Genomic DNA, 22028 nt, shown 5'->3' with positions numbered 1-22028 from the left:
TAATTGGTTTACTTTAAAATTTTATATATATTTTTAATATTTTTTTTTCATCTTTTAGTGACTTTAAAACCAATATGAGTTTAGCTCATTGGCAATTGGCACCAGCCTCTAACTAATTACTCAACTTAGCTTAGCTTATGAGTTCGAATTCCTCTATTGTAATAAAAAAAAATATTTGAAATGATACTATAAAACATGACTTTAATATTTTCATTTAACATTTTTTTACATAGGTCTATTTTATTTTTTGTTTTTTCAAAATAGAAAGATGATTATTTTTTCCTTGGGGCTAAAATAAAGCTTTTTTCTAAGTCACTCTAAAATAGAGCATTTAAATATGGTATATCATGAATAATTGAAAAGTCTTTTTAATTTTTCAATCAAGGCAAAAGAATATGTTGCTAAATAAATTTATTTTGAAAATAAAATTCAAAACCAAAATAGTTATAAAGGATATTTAATTTTTTATTTCTAAAAATTCTTTTACTTTTTTTTAATTTTTTAATTATCATTCATATAAAAGTGGTTATTTATATATTTTTTTTAGTACATCGGGAGGAGATTTCGAACTCGAACTCGTAGTTCAACTAACTGAGTTATATTCAAGATCGCAAAAATACTTATTTATCTTTCAAACATTTTTTTCCTTGTTTCGAATAAAATTGAAAGTGACTTATTCAAAATGTTTGGGATTATGGAAAATAATAAAAATATATAACGAAATTAGAATTTTTAAAAGTAATTTCAAAACCGCATTTCCAACTTTGTGCGCTGAATTCGGCCTCCGAAAATCAATTCGAGCTCGTTTCGTGGATCTTCATTCGCCGTCTTCAAGAATGGTCTGTTGAATTTCACGTTTTAATGATCTTTCAGGTGGTCTCGGATGTAAGAATCTGACATTGATGTTTGATTTCGGCAGATCCGGTTCATACTTTTGCAAAACAGGCAGGGCAAGACTCGTCTGGCTAAGTACTATGTTCCTCTTGAGGAATCCGAGAAGCACAAGGTCGAATACGAGGTATTTTTATTTTCTCTTGAATTTTATTTCTTAATTCTCTGATTCTAACTTCCTCTTTCCAGGCTCAGTTCTAGGTCTTTTCTTTTGATTGTTTTCTAGGTTCACCGATTGGTGGTGAATAGAGATCCCAAGTTCACAAATTTCGTTGAGGTGAGGACCTTTTGTTCTGATTCCGTAGCTTTATGTATTGAAATTTTAATCTTATGCTGTTTCGTTCTAATATTTGTTCAAATTCGAAGCTTCATTCTAATACTTTTGTCGAAGTGGAACGAAATACCATCCTTTAACCAAGTTCTCTGCTGAATGGTTTCTTCCATTTTATTTCATTTTTTATTAAATTGAGCTGGTGGACTATATTACCTATCGGCTAATTGCATTTTAATATCTGAATGTTTCCTATAGAAGTCTCTTTCAAAGAGGGTGATGGTTATGAGCTAAAGAAATGTTTACCATTTTCTGGTTTATATAGACCTCGTTATAGGTTTACTTGTGTTGTGAGAGTTGTCCTGGATTTATTTCATTTCGGTTGACATTTTTCAGTTCTTTTCGGGTATGAGTCTTAAGATTTGTTTACTTATTTTAGTGTGTCGCGTAATGTGTTCATTTGGTTTTATTAAAGCTCTAGCTTATTGCAACCTCAACCCTTTTCGCAGTTCCGAACACATAAGGTAATCTACAGACGATATGCCGGGTTATTTTTCTCTCTTTGTGTGGACATAACCGACAATGAGTTGGCATATCTCGAGTGTATTCATTTGTTTGTGGAGATTTTGGATCACTTCTTCAGCAATGTTTGTGAGCTCGATTTGGTTTTTAACTTTCACAAGGTTTGTTGATCTTAATTTGCCCTCTTCTTTATTCTTGCTTCCATTCTAACGTGTAATGAAGATTATGGTATCTTTGTCTTTCTGTTGTACTTCTGAATCAATTAGCTGGACTGGTTTTGGTACATTTCTTAATTGAATAACATTGTTTCCTCCCCACTACCCGGTGAATTAAAATACTGTCATGGCATTGTGGTCTCAATCAGTAGATACCAGGGGTTAAATTCCTTATGCTTTTTCTCAATTCTTTAAGTTGGTATCAATATCTTAGGTCAGTCAGTTAGGCAGCAGTTGCATATATATTTCTTTTTACCTTCAGTTTCTGGGTTGAAAATGTAAACATTTATCATCTGATGATTGTGTTTGCTTGGATGCGTTTGAGGAATTTCAGAAGACAGTTGAGATTTGTTAGTGTTGTAACTGTAGTGTTAAATCTGCTGACTGCTACCATACCGATCCACATTTTTGTGCTGAATCTGATATAGGTTTATCTGATACTTGACGAATTCATTCTTGCTGGAGAGCTCCAAGAAACAAGCAAAAAGGTAAAGTGTTGCCTGTTTATTTTTAGTTGCTCTGATTTTTCTCATTACCTGACTGTCAAAAAACCTGTCAACACAATCTTGTATCTTCCTAGAATAGTAGTGGTTTTCTATGCCTAGCCATAAAACCATATTATGTGCTCTAGTATTAGTTTCCGTAGAATCTTATGTTTTTAGTAGTTGATTTATATGGATTTCGCTAAAATGGTAGTATTTGGTCTAACATTTTAATTACTTTTTGTCCGTTTTCAGGCGATTATTGAAAGAATGGGGGAGCTGGAAAAGCTGGAGTGAAGATAGTGCATGTTAGAGAGCTAAGATTGCAATTTATTTTCCATGACAGAATTTATTATATTGCTGATTTCAGTTTGATTTGTTTTCCCATAGTATATTTGTCTGTATGGTATTGTTGTGATAAATAGAACAAAGAAGAAAAAGATCGAACAGAATTGAGTCCCCTGCATCACTCTTGCATAGTTTTTGAACATTTTCAGAACATCAACCTTCTATAAATAGTGAAATCCACAGAGAATTCATTCTTGTTGATATACTTCTAGACTCAAAAGTTGTTATCTCAATAATTTATTACATTCAGAAAAGGACCAACTTGATAGTAACATCTTTATTTCGGATATCTGTGATGTGAAATGTAACATAATCATCATAGAACCAGCGACAGTGGCTAGGGACACTTGTGCCTGCCACCGTGTGTGGTCATATTGGCATAGCAGGGACAAACGTCGTAGTTGCCCGAAGTACCCGGTGGAACACATTGACAGCGAGCGCAGCAGGTTCCACATGCCCTCTTACACATCTTCTGCCTCGACGATAATTGGCACCGTGCATCACAAGCCACACCACAATCTGCAAGAGAGACTAGGACTTTGGTAAGTAAGCAACAAGAATTAACGCAACAACATGGGTGCAAGTGTTCGAAGCTAGGTCATTTTTACCTATATCATGAGGAAGAGGGTTATTGACCCGAGTAGTGATAACCTGAAGACCGACAATAGCACATATCGACAAGGTTCAGAGAAGTATCAGAAGCAAATAAAGAGCAAATGGAAGACATTGTTTACCATTTGGCCTGATTCCACAAGGAGAATGGCAAAAGAAATGAGAAGCATAGCAAACACAAGAGCTCTAGTAACTGCCATGGCTGAAAACTGGATGGTGTTTCGTATGGAGGGGTTGTCCGAGTTTATAGAGGGCGAATTAAGGAAGAGAATTAATAAAGTGAAGAAATCGAGGAAGTTTGGTAAATCTAGGATGTTCCGTGACTGGTTGTGGTAGGTGTGGTAAAGAAGTTGCTTTGAGTAGTAGGCATGAAGGCGTGTGCGTGAATTACATTGCAACTCTTCTCATCACGCAGCTTTTAAGAATTTTTAGGTTTCATATCTCTTATCTTCACCGTCACGAGGGAGTTAAACTTTTTCAATTTTTTTGAAATTATAGTGCCGTATGGAAGGATTAAGATTTCTGAAAATATGTCTTAATCAATCGAATTATGCTCAAGTCGATAAAAATATGCACTTTGTGGACCAGTAAATTTAAGCTTTATCTTCTGCTCTCATACAAGCGAGAGAGGTTGTTAGTACCGTGATATATAAAACTTTCTGTTGTCTAGCATACTGTAATCTAACTCCTAATCTCGTGCATATATCTTAAATCTTCTCCAATCTCCTTGCTTTCTCCCAATCAAAATTCACTGACAACGTAACTAACATATGAAAGTTTATTGGTTTTGAGTACATAAATCAGAGAAGTGAATGAGTTTTAATTATCAAATCCGTGAACTATACTTTATTTGTTCCACAATTTTCTCCTCTTTTTCAATAGTTAAGATTCAGTTATATATGTCCCTTTCCAAGCTACGTAAACGAACCAAAGCTGGAAAATGATCTGTCCAACTTTACAGTACAAAGCTGCAATATTTGTCAAAACTAGAACATGAGATGCCAAATTTAATATGGTCGGTTCAAAAGCCTTTGTTATCCCTTCCATTAATTCTTTCTATATATTGCACAGAATCAAAAAAATTGACCCACTTCTTCGAAATCCAAGTAACGTACAGAATCTAATGCACAAGAGAGACGAATGATAAATAAAAGACGTCCAAGTTGTAGACTTGATAATTCATATCTCGCGCTATTACATATTCACACAAGAAGAATATAATCTGGATTTCCCAGATTAAATAACATATTTCTTATTTCAAACACTTATGAAACTCGGAATTATTAATTATTATTCACTGAATATGATGCGGGTGGCTGAGATTTTGCATGCAGGAAACATAATTTAGGGACACTTTGGGCGGCCGCCGCGAGTGGTGATGTGGGCGTAGCAAGGGCAGGCGTCATAGCCGCCGGAAGTTCCCGGCGGCACGCAGCTGCAACGTGCACAGCACGTGCCGCATGCCCTCTTGCACAGGTTCGGCCTCGACGATAACTTGCACCTCATCGCACACGCTCCCCCGCAATCTAAGCACACACAAAATATATTTAAATTTTTAGCTCAATTTTAAAAACAAAAACAAAATTTTGAAAACTATATATATACTTTTTAAAAATTTCGATCTAAATTATATAAAAAAAAAATTGGTTAACACATTTATTTTTCTTTTCTTGAGAAATAAGAAGTTAGAAAAACGTTACAAATCCTTCTATTTTACCAATATTTTGAATCTTAGTAGGATCAGCTGTTGTCCCGTTCACCTGCATTCGACAAAACGAAACCCATTTAACATTTTGGTGAGCACAAGAAGAGAATCAAAGTTCAACAGATATTGTTGAGGATTGAAGTTTGATGAAAGATTACCTTTTCATGAGCTCCAACGAAACAAAGAACGAGAAGGGACATGAAAACACAAGTAATTAGAGGTTTAGAAAGTACTGAATTGGCCATCGAAGACGAGGAGAAAATCAAGAGAGAATAGGAAAATAATGGGCGAAAACTCAATATTTTTGAGGACGTAGAATAAAATGAGAAACGAAAACCTCCATATTTATAGTAAATAAAAGTGGTAGTATTACTATTATATGAACAGTAAAGGGAGGTGGTAGGGTGGGTGTGTGGCAATTCACAAAAGTAGAGAAAAATTCTCAAAATTTTCGACGCCGAATGGAATATCCAGGTGTGGTGGGGAAAAGCACTTTCGTCTCTTTCTTTTTAATTAATTAATTGCAGGGTGGGTCTTAGGTCATCTTAAAGAAGATGCCATTTTATGGTCAAATAATATATTAAATGGAAGGGAAAACGCAAATGAAGACGAGAAAAATTGTGATATTAATGAATACCCAAGAACTTTAGGATGAGCTGGAAATTCAATTCCTAAGTAGGAGGGAAATTGCTCTACAGCTGTACACTTGATCATTTATTGAGGAGTAGGTTTGCTTAAACTAAGATTCAATAAAGGCTCTCCATAATCTATATATTGTGCCAACTCCATCAATAATCATGACTAGTGTTGTTGTATAATATAACATAATATAATGTAAATTTTGATATATAGTTTTTTTTGGCGAAGTTTGTATTAGAAGGATGAGATTGTGATAAGATTTTCAAATGAAAACAAATTGTCAACCTAAGTATACTTCAGCTAGTTAATACACTTATTTCTAATTAAAATTGTGAGATCGAATTATACTAAAAAAAATAATATAAGAACACATTTCAATGAGTGTAAACTCAATATGTTATTCATAGGAACAAATTAAAAGAAAACAATTATCAAAAGAATACTTCTTTATTCTAAAAGCAGAAGACAACTCTCAACTAATCCCTTTTAGATTCTATCTATTGATTTGTACTAATTAAAATGCAACAATTGAGTGGAGAAGACTTAATTGAGTAGTTTGGTCGTTTGTTAAAGTTCTCATTCCTACAAAAATCATATACCAGTGTCATTGAGATAACTTGTTTCCTGATTTACCCTTCCAAATTTTGCAAGACGCAATATCACGAAAAAGGATGGAAGAGGGATGGGGTAAGTATCAAAACTACTTCAAACAACACCTCACAACAGTGAATTTTAATAATCAAAGCTCTCTCAGAGTTGTACTGAAAAAATGAACATGAACATCGCTGCCTAGGGAAGGCTTGCATCGAGCTTCACAACCGTCTCAATTCCATATTCCTCCTTGATATGTGGCAAACATACCCGAGGCGACAAAACTGATCCCCTCTCTTGTGCATGCATGCTATCCATTGAATAATGATTCAAAACGAAAATAACATCAAATCGTCAATAACAACTTGGTTCTACAAAACAATCCATAACAAACAGCCCTTTTAAGAGTCCAGAAGAAATTAGACAGAGGCCTTTATTGGTCACAACAATGAGCTAATTGAACTCGTTCGCCAAGGAAAGAGCATTAGGGTTGGTACTTGAAGCCACAAGAAAAATTCGTTCGTTCGAGATAGATATTTCTCTTTGGAACTTGTTAAGTTTATCTCTTTGTTTCAGGTTCAACAGGCAGCAACAAGACCCCGTGATAGAAAAATTAAAATCAGACCTTTCGAGAGAAGATGGTGGAGATCTAGAGTACATAAGAGTAGACCATGATTTTTAAAAAAATTCTACCAACTGCGAGTCTTAGACTTGTGCATCCTTCACATTTCATGTATAAGCATAATTCCAACAACTAAGACCCATATCCTACCTTCCCAATTAGAGCCTAAGACAACCAAGAAAACCTCTCTCATTTTGCATCGTGTGGCTGCAGTTCTGTTGATCTGTTGAAGTTACACCACTCCGGAGGGAAGGCGTAGAACAAGCTGTCCACCAACGAGGCTGCAACCAGATTGGCGTGTTATATTAAGCTCTCGTCAAGGAGTTTGTTTAGAAAATTAAAATTCCATCGATCTATATTGCTCACCTCTTGACATAATAATAACAGAAATCTGCAAGAATGAAAGTCTGAACAATCTCTGATAGGAGAACCATGGATGGCCATAATCCATAACCCAATGCTGTTAACAAACGTCCACGAGTATCCAAGACCTGTAATAATTAAGGAAGCATAAGAATGGGAGCTATTAAAATAAAATGATAAAAAATCTATGAATCCAAGTAGGAGATGAGACTCAGGTTAAATAAACTTACCTGTAGAACCCAATGTGCACAACTCAAGAACCTTGCAACTCCCAAGGCAAATACATAATGTGCCGTAAACGGCTCAACAATCTAGGAAAGAGAATAAACAGAGAAAACTAGTCATTGAAAGCTTTTGAAAAGTATTAGAGAGGAAAACAACAGGACAGACTTGAAATACCATAGATACCAATATTATTTCAGAGCAAGGCAACCTGCAGAATTCAGTCTATAATCTTAGATTTGGTGAAAAAGTTTTCCATACCTTAGTATTTTGCATGACCCGGAGCTGAGGTAATACCGAAACGGCTTCAAGATAAACACAAAATGCCCATGCTATTCTATTTATTATGTTATGCACAGTCGTTGGATGGATCACAAGAGATAGTATAGCACAAGGTATCACCTAAATCAAAAAAAATAAGAAGAATAAATGGGTTACACGAACAGCAAACTCAAGAACCAAATTTCTTATCTCAGAATTTTATCAAATCATCATATTTTGCCATGTTCATTGGGATTCTAAAATATTCATTTTGATTTATCCTACAATGCATGCTTTAATGAGACGGACAGATTGACGGCCAATATTATTTGATATTTCAATACGGATCTAATCAATTTATGCACATGATTGAGATTCACTTATCAAATAATGATTTTGAATCACCAGCAGATTGAATAAATAATGCAACATATCCAAATATCCAAACATTTGGTTATGTAATTCATAAACAAGATTGTACACATTCGCACTCCCAGTTCCAATCTACCAAGCCTGAAATCTGAATAATTGAAAGGAATCTACGCTTGTACATTCCCACATTGAGTCATTGATCCAGCCAAAAGGGATCTATAGCTACTCTAGGCTGAGCTATAATCTAAACGGAATCTAATCTTGTTCAAGTGAGAAAAGGGCTTCTAACTTGACTCTGAAGAGGCCTTGAGTATGATGCATTGACCAGTACAGTAAAAGGTCAAAATGAAAGTGACAATGTACATTCTACATTCATCCAGCCAAATGAAAAAAGGTCAAACTTTCTCCTCAAATCGCATCCAACATATTTCACATTGAAATAAAATCCAAGCAAACGTAACCTATAATTAGGACCTCAAGGTGCAACTTACGTAGCATTTTATCCAATTGAAGAACAAAATGCTGGCATGTTTAACTTGCACCAAAACTCAAACAACGAGCTGCATAGTCTTCAAATATCATTAACGTTTGCTATTCAATAGCAGAACAGATTTCCCACATCATCAACTTTCGAGATAGCTCAAACATTATTATAAGGTAGAAAGGTCATAATCCAACCATTGGTTTGAACTCCACCTCCAAATAGCAAATTCCATATGTTCGAGTTCATGTTTATAAGTACAGATCAACTAGTCCAGGAATTAATTTCCAACAGAAAACGAAGAAACATATGCAGTGAACTCACCACATAGTAAATAGGGAAATTGTCTTTGTCATCCATGTAGCTGGATCTCAGCTTAAATCGAATCATATAAATAACCCACAGCGTCGTTACCAAAGTGGCAGAATCCAGTAGTGTATGTATATCATATTCCATGACAAAACTGCAATAGAGTCTAACAGCTAGAAAAATTGCTGTTAGCTCCTGCGATTTTAGTGAAAGTCCTGCGGAGATTTTCAGGACAATTACAATTAGAAACAGGAGCAAGCATTGAGATCCACAAAAATAGAAAAATTAGAACTGAAATTAATTAGTAAGCCGAGGGGAAAATATTCTAAAATCGTAATACTCAATTTTCTCCGAAGAAGAAAAAAATCGTTCGGATATTCCGGATGAGAAGAACGCAGAATTTGCAAGATTGAATGAACAATACATATGAAATAACAAACAGAAAATAAAAAACGAGGCCTGAATGCACAAAACCCTAGGGCGAATTCCGCATTTCAACGCGATCAACAGAAGAGTCAAAGGGCGGTGATTTAAAAGAAAAAAAAAAAAGAGTGTATGGGGCCTTACCTGCGCAGGTCCTCTCCTTCATGAGTTTGTAAATAAGGACGGAGATTCCGATGGCGTGAACAGCCTCGGCAGCGACGAAAAGATTGTCGTGATCATGAACAACAAAGCGCAAGAAAACAAGAGCAGCCATTCCGGAGACGACGGCGAGAAACGCCTTGATCTTGGGCGGTTGCCGGCGAACCCATGTGGCGACGGCCTGAATCGGCCTCTTGGTTGCCTTCATTACGTGCTTGTGGACGCGCGTGGTAGAAGAGTCAGGTCAGACTCGGAATACGGCTGCGTCTGCGGCTGCGCCTTTGGCCTTTTTCTTAATGGTTTTGCTTTGACGTATGAAGTGAAGATTATAGGCCCGAAATTAAGACCCACGACCCATCCCACGACCCGGCGCCACCGGGATCCCAATGCCAAATCTCGTCACTCCCTTCCTCAGGACACGTGTAATGTAGGTGACCGGGATTTGGTTGTGCTTGCCCCTTTAATAAGTTAGGTTACCAGTTTTTTTCCCCCTTTAGATATAATATTATTAGATTTTTTTCCCAGTTGCCTTCCTGGTTTGATAATTCGTAAAAATAGAAGATAATACTCAATAATGTTTGTTTATAACTATTAAGACAAAAATTCTTCCATTACAGAAATAGGAGTGGTACACAAGACTTTTTTTAAACTAATTTAAAATTAGTCATAGAGTACAACCATAATATTTTTATTCACTTATTTTTATATTTAAAAATATAAATTTTGGATTAACTTTAAATATTATATTCTAATAATGTATAAATATCAGATTTTAAAAAGTTGATAAAATTGGTGATATTAAGGAAAAAAGGAAGTCAATTGATCGATTCAATCAACATCTAATCCATTCATTAATTACATTAAGCAATAAATGCAATAATTATTTAGTTGAATCAGTTCGTGAAAAAATAAAAATTTTGAAGCAACCATTAAAATGCTACATGCTATGTTTAAAACTATATTTGACAAAATTAAATATTTAGAAATAGTTAAAAAGAAATGTTCCGCCAAAAAAAAATTATTTTTAGAAAATACATTTGGGTCCAATGGGCCCATGTAAACATCTGGCCTATTGGGCCCAACAAGTCCTGGTTCTCCACCTCCAGTGAAACGGCCCAAAAGCTAAATCAGACCCAATTCTGGATGAGACACCTCCAGATTCGAGAGTAACATATTTCTTTTTGTTGGCGCATTTCAAGTTTTCAACCATTAGGCCAAAGTCGACCGTTGCCAGTTTTGTTAAAGCAATTTCCCTCTCCAATTCAACGGTCATTTTGGCCATCGTCGAACACTCTCACTCGTTCTCTAGATTCCTGTTGAGTGGATTGAAATGGGAAAGAGTGAAGAATCAAAAGCTTCGATTCAGCGACGAAATTGGGGCAAAATCTTCAATGCTGTGACGCAAATGCTACGGACACAACAAAATCAGCTCGAAACACTCGTCAAAGAGCGAAAACTTCTTGAAGATCGCGTAAGAACGCAGCACGAACGATGGGTTGCTGATATTCGTCTTTACGAGGACCATATCTCTCAGGTTCCTTCTTCTATCTCTGCAATTTAGTGGAATTCTTGGTCTAATCATGGAATTGAAAGTTCCCCCTCTCTACTGAATTTTAGGGTTTCTAATCATTTTAGAACTTGCATCTTGTCTAGATGAAGGATGAGTTATTATTGCGAAATATGGAACGCTCACTTGAAGCCTCGAAATCAGATCTGCTCATGGGAATGAAGCAGACGGAGGTCTATCTCTGCCGACTGAAAATAGGTTCTTATTATTTTTCACTCTTTACCTTTTGAAGTTACAAAGAGTCGGTTAGCGTCGGAAGGAGGAAATTCATGATGCCTCATAGGAGGAAATTCCTCTACAAAATATTTCACTTTCCAAACTAACCACTTCCGGTGGCGCTTTAGCCAAATTTCGAGGAATTTAAGTGAAACGTGACTCTAATAAGTAAATTCAAGTATGCTTGTTTACACTATCATGCTAGCAACAAAGTCACTGTGACAAGAATTTGACCCGAGTAAAGTTCGTTTTCACTTCGCCACTCCTTTGAAAAGTTTGTTCCTATTGAACAATGATGTAAAATAGTTTCCCAAATTCTTGTTTATATTTGCTCGTTATGTAATATGTGCTATACAATTGACAAAATTGGGATTCTCAGATCTGACAATACTATATCGTCTTACCGCTTATGTTTCCCCAATGCAGAACAGTCCGAGATTGAGTTGGAAGACTTCAAATCGTTCTTTGATGATCTCGTCTCTCATAAATGCTCCGATCCACAAGTATGGTTCCAGAACTTCTTTGTTATTCTTGTTAAGAGTATTCAAACTAGTTCTAATCTACTATCTTAGTTACAGGAAAATTATTTAAGAAATGCTTCAGAAACAGCTGAGGCAAATGGTGAAAGAGAGAGTGCTTCAACAGCATATGGAACTACAGATGGAGAGAGGCGTTTTAAGGCATTGGAAGGTGAAGTAAGGAGGTTGAGGCGTGAGTATGAAAAACTTGCCTCGGAAAAGATGTCGGAGGTTTCTGCGTTAGTGGCCGAGAAGAAATTTGTCTGGAACCAGTATAATGTCATGGAAAATGGTTACACAAGTAAATTGAAGAGTAAGCATTCAGAGCTTGAACTTGCAAACCAAAAAATAGAGAAACTTGTAGCCACATTGGAGCAACTACAAACTTCGAGCAATGAGAAGGATGGTATTATTGCAACGTTACGAGACCAAGTGGGAAAGATGGAAACAGACTCAAGTAAATTAAAAGAAGAAGTTTCCAAACTCTCACATGAGTTAGAAGTGCAAAGGAAGTCTATGAATGCAAATGCTACCCCTGTGCTGAACCAGTGCACAGCAGGAACTAGGCCATCTAGTTTGGGAGGCAAGAACTGTAAGAAGAACAGAAGTAACGTCACTATCAACAAAGACATGTCTTCTGCGCAAACTTCTCTTTCGGTAAATAGACTATGATGATGATACTATGTTTTTTGGATTGTTTATAGAATGGTTCTGATTTGGAACATTTTCATCATTTGTGGTCAACCTCGTGTGTTTATATTGAAAATTGAATACCTTGGGTTGATGTCCGTTTAGCCTGGTGATTTAGTTTCAAAACCTGAAGCATTTTAAACTTTTCACTGTGGGCAGGGAAATCGAAAAAGAAGAGGAGATGATGTTATTTCGAATCCAGGGACTCCAAGGTTGTTTACATCTAATTTCAAAGTCCCTAAACTGAAGAATGAAATCAATTTGTAGATTGCCAAATAAACTGTAATATGGTCTCAATTACCATCGGCTTATTGGGTTGTATTTTCTTTCAGTTGTGTATTGATAGCAGTGTATTCTTGTTGTAGCTGAAAATAGTAGCTTCAGTCATTATCCCATGTAATCTATCTAATTTAGAAATTATAATCTCTGCTTTAGGAAACTTCTCTGGGAATATCAGCATGTTTATATAATTCATCAGCCTGCACTTTTTATATGTTACACAAAACTGAACTATTAGTTACATCATACTTGTGCATCATTTCAAAATACTTCCTCCTATGCTATTCTATGATACACTTAGGTTCTGCAGTGGCGTTTGACATTTAAGATGGGGGCGACCACTTGGAGCGGAAGTAAGGGCGGTTCCATAGCAATATCAGCAGCAGAAACAGCAACACCGCCACGCCCCAAGGCGAGGTCTTTTCGGCCTCCCGAACCGACCTGGTCGTAGTTCTCACTGAAGCAGGCCCAACAACCGTACCATACACGGCCATGGAATTTACAACAAAGATCAGCAATAATATCAAAGCAAAAAGGAACAACTTGAAGTCGAACACGGTTTTCGTCTGCAACGACAGCAGAAGGACGACGACACCGAAAAAGGCGAGCAGCGGCATCGGCGGGAGAGACATGGAGGTCATCGTTCTCTCTGCCCATCCATACTTCCACTCTGGACCTCTTTCCCCCACCATCCAACTCATGATCTTCTCAGTTTAGAAGCTTTTCTCTTCCTCTTTGGTGTAAGTATCTGCAAAACAAGACACACAGAACATGAAAATATGCATAATACGGTGGGATGGGGGAGGCTTTAGCTTTGTAAGCAAACACACAACCGACTTCCTTTCCCATAACCAAAGACCTTCTTGGAAGATTTGATCTGATATGTTTCAGACAGCAATGGATAAAATATAAGAAGGCGGCGGTTAGTTCTGTTTTGTGTTTGTTGTTTTGTGTTCAGAACTGGACACATGGTGGCCATGCAATGGACTTGAGGAAACTCGGGGATTTTGGGACAGTGATCTTATATAATTATTTGAGTTATGACGTTACCGCCTGCCTCTCTCGCCAAAATTAGGAGAATTAGATTTATGGCACGTATAGAAGTGATTTTGGTATACCAAAAATCGAGAAGGGGATTAAATCTCTAATTAAGATGACTTGACATACTAACTTATTTTTTCAATTGCATATATGAAGTTTTAATTATAAAAACTAAACTATTTCCTTCTAAATAAATATATTATTTTTATTATAGGGACTAAAGAGGCTTCTGAATAAGATATTCTATCTTTTCCTCTCGGGTAATGGATCTAATTCCAACCTTCTATTTGTGTGAGGGATGAAAATTAAATTTGCAAGAAGACAAATGAAAGCTTAAATTTGTAACTTCGTGAATTATGGAAATTTTAAGCTTAAGATGTATTCTAGTAGTCATTTCGAACATAATTCATTTGATAATGGACCTTTTACCTTCTATGGATTGAAAAGTTAATCTCCTACCTTTTTTTTTTTTATTTTGTCGAGTTAAATTAAAGTATTATTTTTTATTTTTAGTACGATGTGAGATCGAACTCACAACATACCCTCAGTTATGATCAATTTGGCTAAAGTATTCTACTTGTTTGTTCCATTCACTTGAAATTATCCGTAGTTAGTTCAATTGATATGTGATAAGAACTAAATATCGCAGAGATTTATTGTAGTTAAAAAAAAGAAAAGTTAAAGAAAATAATTTAAATTGAAATTTGTAATTAAAGCTAAAATCTAACTTTGCAGGGCACCAATCAGTCATCCCCCAAAATCAAAGTCGGATGCCTCGCGGGTTTTGAAGTGCTTTCCCCTCTTATTTTCATCCAAATTTTTGAAAACGCATTACTTTCCTGTCGTTCTCTTGAGTCACAGATTCAGAGGAACCGTCATATTTCCTCGCAAAATCCCTTGTTTTCCCCCGAACAGTTTCAGTAGGTAGAATGTCTTCGGAGGATCAAAAGCCGATAAAGAAATCCAAAGTGGAGCTCGACGAAATGGAGGACGGAATGAGCCTCGGCTCCATTTTCCAAGCCAAAAAGAAGAAACTCTCAAATGGGGGCTCTAAACCTCTCTCAAATTTGAAGAAGGAAGAACTGCAGGGAGAAGATGGAGTGGGAAAATCTCCGAAAATGGGTTCTGGGTCTGTCCCAAAGGGCACCAAGGTCAAAAAAGAAGAGCGTTTCAACTCTTCCGATGATGATTACGACGAAACACCTAGCAAAAAGAGCTCTGCGGCAAAACGTGATATGGTTCACTTCATACATCTTTCTATTTTTCTTTCTCGCATTATCAACTGTGTTCCATGCTTTAATTTCTTCTACTTTTTCCATCATTGTTTCGATTACTGAGTAACTGAAAGTAGAGAAATGGGTATACTTATTTGAATAGCCCTGGAGATTTTAAGCAATGTGCTTCTCTAGCATTCAGAAATCAGAAGTTTAATCTTTGTTAGAAACTCCATCCTGTACAAACTTTCTAGTGCACAAATTTGGCTTCAAAATGCTACATTCTCTTTATCATATACATTGAAGGTCATTAACATGTGATGCGTTTTCTGAATGGACTGTGGAGACAGGAACCGAAGAAGAAGAAGAAAGTGAAGGAGGAGGAGAAGAGCAAGACATCCAAGGCGAAGCAGGAGAGCCAGAAAAAAGAGAGAAGGGAGAAGAAGGTATATGATTTGCCTGGTCAGAAGCGAGATCCCCCTGAAGAGGTATTAGACAATGTTCCTGTTTCATGCTAATTTTGGTGGGCGTCAGTTCTCTGTTTGAGAGATCTTTAGCTGATGGTCTTCCTGTCTTCTTGGTTACTCAGAGAGACCCGCTTAGGATCTTTTACGAAACTCTCCATAAGCAACTTCCCCACAGTGAAATGGCACAGTTCTGGTAAGAAAATTGCTTCTACATGCTACTTCAATTGTACTGTTGTCTTTGCAATCACGTTGCCTTAGCATCTGGAAGCAGGCATGAGTAGTTTTAATCCCTTGAAGATATTTTATTATGCTTGAAATTACTGTTCACTTTATGTGTTTTAAGAACGAAGATGTTTGTTTTAGCATTCGGGGTCAGGTTTCCAAGAATCCTCTGGTAGAACATGTTTACTGGTTGAGTTCCCTATTTGCAAATAGAGATTTAAATACTAATCCTGTCATCTACTTGTTTACAAGTTTTCATTAATGAAACAAAATTGATGGCTAGTAGGCATGAAAGATGCACAAGTAGTTGTGTTCATGGCCTGAATTTTGTGTTTGGTTCGGGTTTAGGTGTTACCCAACATAAGATTTGTAACTTTCTATCTTCCATAAAGTAGACGATTATCAAACATGGTCTTTAACAACAAGGAATTAACAATGTTACTTGGAGTAGTGACAAGTTCGGATAGTTTTTATTGTTCGTATATAGCCAAAGCCATCTCATAATTGGGAAAGTGCACAACGTATTGTGCATTCTTCGGATTGACTTTTTTCGGTTTTTACTTCAGTGTGGAATGTTATTTCTGTCATGTAGCTTCAATTATATAGATATGAGTGGAGACTAGATTAAGATGCACAGATGTACACTCATCGTTAACCACTCTCGTCCTTTCTCCCTTCACTTGTTTATGGTATAGAGAGTTCCCTATTTTCTGTTTGCTATGGCTGCCAACATAGTTAGCAATCTGCAGTCCATTCTATTATCCTTCTTGGAAGTTTTGTGTAGAAATTCTGCTTGAATAGAGTAGAGATCAATTTAAAGTGGCCTTTACTCTCTAATTTACAACCTCATCTGTTACATCTTTAGTAAGTCCCTGAATCTCCCTACAATAAGTTTTGCAGATAATGTCAATCTTAGGCTAAACAAAATAGTTTGCAGTATCTTATCATGCTGTTTACAAGCGTTAGATATAAATCTGTGTCGGTTTTTCCTAAGGTAACTATGGAATGAGATTAATTTGTGGTTGGATGGATGAGGCTGCAGGATGATGGAGTCTGGTTTGTTATCCAAAGAAGAAGCAAAGAAAGTTTTTGAAAAGAAGCAGAAGAAGGCACCACTGCAAAAGTTGAGTTCCCCAGTGAAGGCTGTGACTGCTGTAAAGAGCGTCACAAAGACCGCCATTGTCAAGAAAACTGTCCAATCCTCACCACTTTCTTCGAATAAAAAGACAACGGTCGACTCCAAAGTCATGACAAAACAGTCGAAGAAGCGCAAGTCGAAAGATGAAAGTTCTGAAGATGAATCAGACGACGACTTTATAATCAGTCGAAGCGTGAAAAAGAAACCGAGAGCAGCCTAATTGATGTGTAAATGGACAATCCCTTCTTCAGAAACTTGTTTTAGATCTCTGATTAGTTATACCAAAACATTGGTTTTAATGATATTGACACTCCTTTGGTCCTTTTTTCTCCTGTGTACTGTTTGCATATTTTCATTTTTCATGATGATTATAATTCTTATTTTCTGATACCTGGCCTCACTTCCAAATTTGTGTGGGGGCAATTTACAAAATGGAAGACCCTGAAATATAAAGTGGGAATCAAACCCTGCCGAATTAAGGCATTTACCTACAATGTTGAAACTTGGTAAATTTCAAGTTTAAATATTAGTTTGGTACACTTAGTGTACTTTCAAAAAAAAAACATTTATTTTTGTCATGTACTCTTAAATTTGGTTTGTTTTACTTCTATACGGTCAAAACAAAAAAAATGTAATTTATTTTTCCATATGAGTTCTTAGTTTATTGCATTGTGAAGAAATATGATAATTATGTTCTTTTAGTATTAACATATGAAGAAGGAAAAACGCCCACCGTGGGGCTCGAACCCACGACCACAAGGTTAAGAGCCTTGCGCTCTACCAACTGAGCTAGACGGGCAATTGATTAAATAATCTCATATCTAATATTTATTATTATAATAATAACATAGGTATAACATATGGATGAATAATGAGGTTAAATTACATTCTTGATATAAATTAAAACTAGTCCACATTTTAAAATAAGTATTAATCAATATAGGATTTAATGAAATTAGTTTGAGGACTAAATTTGAGATTTTTCAATAGTTAGAAAAATCAAAATGAAAATAAAAAAACAAATTTTCTGATGGACCAAATGACTAAAAGAGCAACAAAATAATAATAATAATAATAATAAAGTTTTAAAAATTTTGGAGATTAAAAAAATTGTTAGTGTGTTTCGAGTATTTTAATAAAATTTCAAAAAGCTGTGAAACATTTGAAATGCTTCGAAAGACAGCGCCATTCAGTTTTTAAAATTTAAATTCAATTTAATTTAATTTACGCCAAAAAAAATCAAGATATTACCCGTCTTATCTTCTCTCTTTTTTGAAACCTACTAGGCATCTAATCTTACTATATGGTTAAGATTATCTATCGGTGAGTCATAAAATTCAGTACTACTATTTTCAATTACAGTTGGCAGGTTAAAAAACTAATTTAATTTACTTTATGAATATTCTTTTTTTATAGTTTTGCCCTTTTAAAAATGAATTTTCTAAAATTTCATATTTTTTCCGAAAAATTGGAAGGGTAAGTGTCATAATTTTCTCTATCTTTTAAAATATTGGTAACTAAACATATAATTCGAGCTTCAAAACTATGAACTTTCGATCCTAAGTAAGAAATTTATATACACGTCCAGTCTAATTTTAAAACAAAGCAACAATAATAATAGTCTAATTTATTCTATTCTCCCGAGTTTACTCTCTTTAATAAGTCTAATTATACTTCTATTTTTGTATAAATGACAATTAAATATTTAAATTGATCTTTTGAACTAAAATAAACGAGATTTTATTTTTACCCAATTCACTCCTTTATCTATTCATAACTCCTCCTTTGAAGAATATTTTTTTGACCAGGCTCATGTTAGCGACACTTTTCCAAGTAGAACTAGGACAAATATTCCAACTGGAACTAGGAAAATTCCTATATATATATATATATATTTGATGATACGATGACAATTTTATTATAGAGGCAAGGGAAATATCCAATTATTTGAAAAAAGTTATAGAATTAATTTAGAGGAAGGAGAAAAGAAAAGATGAATATTATTGATATTGATAATATTGATGATGTTGTTGGTGGTTTCACTGCGGATGAGTACGAGGTCGCCGACATCTTGGTCAACTTTCCTGCTTTAATATTCGACGGCGAGACTCGCCGGAATCGTCGGAAGCCCCCATTGTATTGGGGCGACAAGAAAATTAGATCTCCTCCGGCTCCGGTGGATAAATTACAGCTTCTTCACGATTCTACTCCACCGCCTTCGCTGGAAAATATGGCGGTGGACGCTCCTCCGACCACCGCAACAGGCTACGATCCCACCGGTTTGGCTCCTCCGCCCTTACCGCCCACTCAACCAGACCGGAAAGGACCCGAACGTTCGGATTCGAAGGCTAAAAGGGTAATCTCTCTTTCTCTTTCTCTCTCCTCTGGCTTTTGGTCATTAGGGTTTTGCTCACCACTGTTAAACTAATTTCTTTGTTGGTAGAAGGAAGAGTTGTTGCAGGAAATTCACGATCTCACCCACCACCAAAAATTAATGGAAACGGTGGGGGGTTTTTTTTTTTCCTTGTCCTCTGAGAAAAACATGATTGTATTTGATGATTATATCTGGTTCTTTATTTTTTTTCATTAAAAAAAAAAGACAAAAAAACTTATTTTTGTTGGAAATGGAGCATGAAACAGAATCTCGTTTTCATTTTATTTCTAAAATTTTTATACAATTTTAGAAAATTTTCTTGAGAGGATAGAACAAACTTTGGATGTCTAGAAAAATACAGCCAAGCTATGTTACCCCTTTTTTATTCAGTTTAACTATACCCACCATTAGATTCAGAATTAAAAGGTGGAATACTATTTCCAACCCAATGCAGAAGAGGGTAGAACAAGCTGACTAATAATTTTACACGGAAGAAAAATTAAAATCTGTATTTAAAATTTTCTTTAATAAACAGATATCCTTTTTTTTTTTCTTTTTTTTCTTTTTGGGGTGTTCTTATTGGTTTAACAAAATTTCCGTATGGGTCTCAAAATCCAAACAGAAACTGGAGAATTTGAGGCTTTATCGTGATAAAGCAAGAGAGCAGAAGGTATATGCGAGTTTTTTTTTTAATACATTAATATTCTTTCTATCGATATTCATCATTTCTTCAAATTGATTAGAAATAAGAGAATTAGCTTTATAAATTTTTGAAACTAGAATTCTTAGCACTCTCTTTTCTAATCTATTAATTAAAAATAAACTAAAATATATCAACATATTATTTTTGTGGTGGTCCACAGTTTATAAGTCGTGATATGAGAAGAGAAGAGGTGAATTTGACAATTGGATTAACAAGTTCAAATCCGCCGGTGGAAACAATCTCCAATGATCACTGCCACAGTCGGATCGTCAATCTTGATCCGATGGCGTCTCAAAGATCACAAAGGGAAGAGTTGCATTTGACGATTGGACTAGCAAGTTCAAATCCGCCGGTGGAAACAATCTCCGATGATCAGTACCGGATCCCGATCGTCAATGTTAATCACACGGCGGCTCAAAGATCGCAAATGTCACCGGTTATCCCCGATCTGAACGAAACTATTTGGCCGGAGAATAATAATGGAGCATTTGATGATCAGGCAGATTTTGGAAGCAATCGAATGACTATGGTGTACGAGGCGGCAGTGGCGAGACTGAGAAGGAGGCAGATCAACAAGATGAAGAAGTCCCGAGTTCCTCGTTTCTCTAGATAATACTTAAAGTACCAACTTAGAAAAATTCTCCTTCTTCTCTCTTTTTATGCATTTTCTTGCGTAATTGTTTTGGTTTCTCTCTACCATGACTAAGAGACCAAACTTAAACATAAATCTTATAATGTAATTAACCTTGCGGGAAATCAAATGTTTGAATCCCTGTCCACTATTGCTGTTGGATGTTGGAAGCGTAGGATCGACGGTCACAAATTTATAATTAACAAGATTCGTTTGAGAAGGAACAACTTCTTGTATTGAAAATTTCTCACGTTTATAAACTATCTCAAACTCTCTTGTTTTTCTTCTCTACACGCTTGCTTGAAATACATTTAAAGACCATCCTAAGTTCATGGAAAAATCTAGATTCCTACCATACATCTCATCCATGAATCCACACATTCATGAACCCAATTATCCATATTAAAATGTTAAATATATGAACATACAACTAAATATCAGTTTATGTACATGGATCATGTACTTATTAAGAATGGTACATGTTTAATTTTCAACATATACTAAAAAGACGTGGCTAAATGGAAGCCTGCTTTGATGGGGGAATTTGAGTTTGGGTTTGTGTTTAAATATTATTGTTAAGAAATATCTTTAAATATAGGTGAAGTTTATAGAAAGTTAGTGATTGATTTTATATAAGAAGATATCAGCCTTCAAGGATCTAAAATATTGAAACCAATCATGTGAGTAGAAGGAATTCTTTGCACTAAGTACTTATCCAAACTCGAGTTGATATTTTTTCCTCAAATCTCTTGAGAATGATTTTTTTTTTGCTGATAATATTTAATGCATGCGAAGATACTACAAATAGAGTTGTAAATAATAAACTGTTTTTCACCAATTAAGCTAAATTCACACAGGTATGTAAAGTTTTTCAAAACATATTAATTTTCTTTCCATAATCGAGTGGTCCAAACACGCATTGATGTCTTCTGCAAAGTACTATATTTTAACTAGGTGCTTATAATAAAATACTTTAGTTAAAATTAAGCATATGAAATAGCTGAGCATAGTGTGAACTGTGAAGACAGAATCCCGAAAATTTGTTTTGTTTTTGCATATTTTGGTAATTGGGAGGTAATTACAGTTGATTTAATTGCACACCAGCAACACCTCATCAATGAACTTCAAAATCTATGGACAAGAGGGATAGTGCAGGATTTCTCTATTATCTTTGGATCTGGAAATGAAGCTGCCAAGATTGTGGATTAAAGAAGCCCCTTTTGAGTTCAGAGAGATATTTGCTCTGATTGTGTTAAGTAGTTTCCTGTTTCCTAAAATTTCGTTTTAGGTTTTCTTTAAAAAAAAAAAAAAAATTAAATGATATTGATGCAACTGGAGAAAAGATTCAATAATTATTAAATGATATTGATGCAAGTGGAGTCTGTTTAACGGTGTGAAGTAGTAAATTCCTCTACCAAATTTTTTTCATAAATTTTATGTATTTCTCTTTCGTCTAAATCCTTCAAAGATCTTTTTTTTA

The 22028-nt window shown here is 35.5% G+C and overlaps 6 protein-coding genes and 1 non-coding gene across 10 annotated transcripts; 3 read left to right on the top strand and 4 right to left on the bottom strand.

Moving 5' to 3' along the window:
* The first annotated feature begins 678 nt into the window (after positions 1-678).
* LOC111012636 (SNARE-like superfamily protein) lies at positions 679-2932 on the top strand. The gene is made up of 6 exons (XM_022286862.2): positions 679-839; positions 920-1018; positions 1118-1168; positions 1672-1845; positions 2328-2387; positions 2637-2932. Exons 1-6 carry the CDS (start codon positions 837-839, stop codon positions 2676-2678), a joined length of 429 nt encoding a protein of 142 aa, XP_022142554.1. The 5' UTR covers positions 679-836; the 3' UTR covers positions 2679-2932.
* Positions 2826-3947, bottom strand: LOC111012644 (gibberellin-regulated protein 1). Its single transcript, XM_022286873.2, has 3 exons — positions 3464-3947; positions 3338-3380; positions 2826-3248 (listed from the first exon to the last, which is right to left on the bottom strand). Exons 1-3 carry the CDS (start codon positions 3539-3541, stop codon positions 3067-3069), a joined length of 303 nt encoding a protein of 100 aa, XP_022142565.1. The 5' UTR covers positions 3542-3947; the 3' UTR covers positions 2826-3066.
* Positions 3948-4485: 538 nt separating this feature from the next.
* On the bottom strand, positions 4486-5380 carry LOC111010205 (gibberellin-regulated protein 11-like). Its single transcript, XM_022283557.2, has 3 exons — positions 5205-5380; positions 5059-5101; positions 4486-4867 (listed from the first exon to the last, which is right to left on the bottom strand). The coding sequence occupies exons 1-3, from the start codon at positions 5289-5291 to the stop codon at positions 4686-4688; spliced, it is 312 nt and encodes a 103-aa protein (XP_022139249.1). The 5' UTR covers positions 5292-5380; the 3' UTR covers positions 4486-4685.
* A 1393-nt stretch (positions 5381-6773) lies between these two features.
* LOC111009313 (ER lumen protein retaining receptor family protein) lies at positions 6774-9801 on the bottom strand. Its single transcript, XM_022282365.2, has 6 exons — positions 9474-9801; positions 8922-9121; positions 7745-7885; positions 7492-7572; positions 7265-7389; positions 6774-7179 (listed from the first exon to the last, which is right to left on the bottom strand). The coding sequence occupies exons 1-6, from the start codon at positions 9694-9696 to the stop codon at positions 7131-7133; spliced, it is 819 nt and encodes a 272-aa protein (XP_022138057.1). The 5' UTR covers positions 9697-9801; the 3' UTR covers positions 6774-7130.
* An 872-nt stretch (positions 9802-10673) lies between these two features.
* On the top strand, positions 10674-13807 carry LOC111005003 (cytomatrix protein-like protein). Of its 4 annotated transcripts, none has more exons than XM_088119369.1 (6): positions 10674-11022; positions 11142-11253; positions 11698-11774; positions 11844-12446; positions 12639-12691; positions 13069-13807. In XM_088119369.1, the coding sequence occupies exons 1-6, from the start codon at positions 10819-10821 to the stop codon at positions 13076-13078; spliced, it is 1059 nt and encodes a 352-aa protein (XP_087975495.1). In that variant the 5' UTR covers positions 10674-10818; the 3' UTR covers positions 13079-13807. The 4 variants fall into 4 exon arrangements, with proteins under 4 accessions (XP_087975495.1, XP_022132222.1, XP_022132146.1 ...); XM_022276530.2 differs by having other exon boundaries at positions 13060-13807; XM_022276454.2 differs by having other exon boundaries at positions 11850-12446; positions 12639-13807.
* A 732-nt stretch (positions 13808-14539) lies between these two features.
* LOC111015025 (nucleolin) lies at positions 14540-17169 on the top strand. The gene is made up of 4 exons (XM_022289970.2): positions 14540-15037; positions 15364-15501; positions 15603-15673; positions 16745-17169. The coding sequence occupies exons 1-4, from the start codon at positions 14729-14731 to the stop codon at positions 17058-17060; spliced, it is 834 nt and encodes a 277-aa protein (XP_022145662.1). The 5' UTR covers positions 14540-14728; the 3' UTR covers positions 17061-17169.
* Positions 17170-17566: 397 nt separating this feature from the next.
* On the bottom strand, positions 17567-17639 carry TRNAK-CUU (transfer RNA lysine (anticodon CUU)). Its single transcript has one exon. It is a non-coding gene; the product is annotated as a tRNA-Lys (tRNA).
* Positions 17640-22028: the final 4389 nt, after the last annotated feature.

Source organism: Momordica charantia (assembly GCF_013281855.1).
Source record: "Momordica charantia cultivar OHB3-1 chromosome 11 unlocalized genomic scaffold, Mcharantia_2.0 BLBB01000011.1, whole genome shotgun sequence".
NCBI lineage: Eukaryota > Viridiplantae > Streptophyta > Magnoliopsida > Cucurbitales > Cucurbitaceae > Momordica > Momordica charantia.
This window is presented reverse-complemented; position numbering and strand designations above follow the sequence as displayed.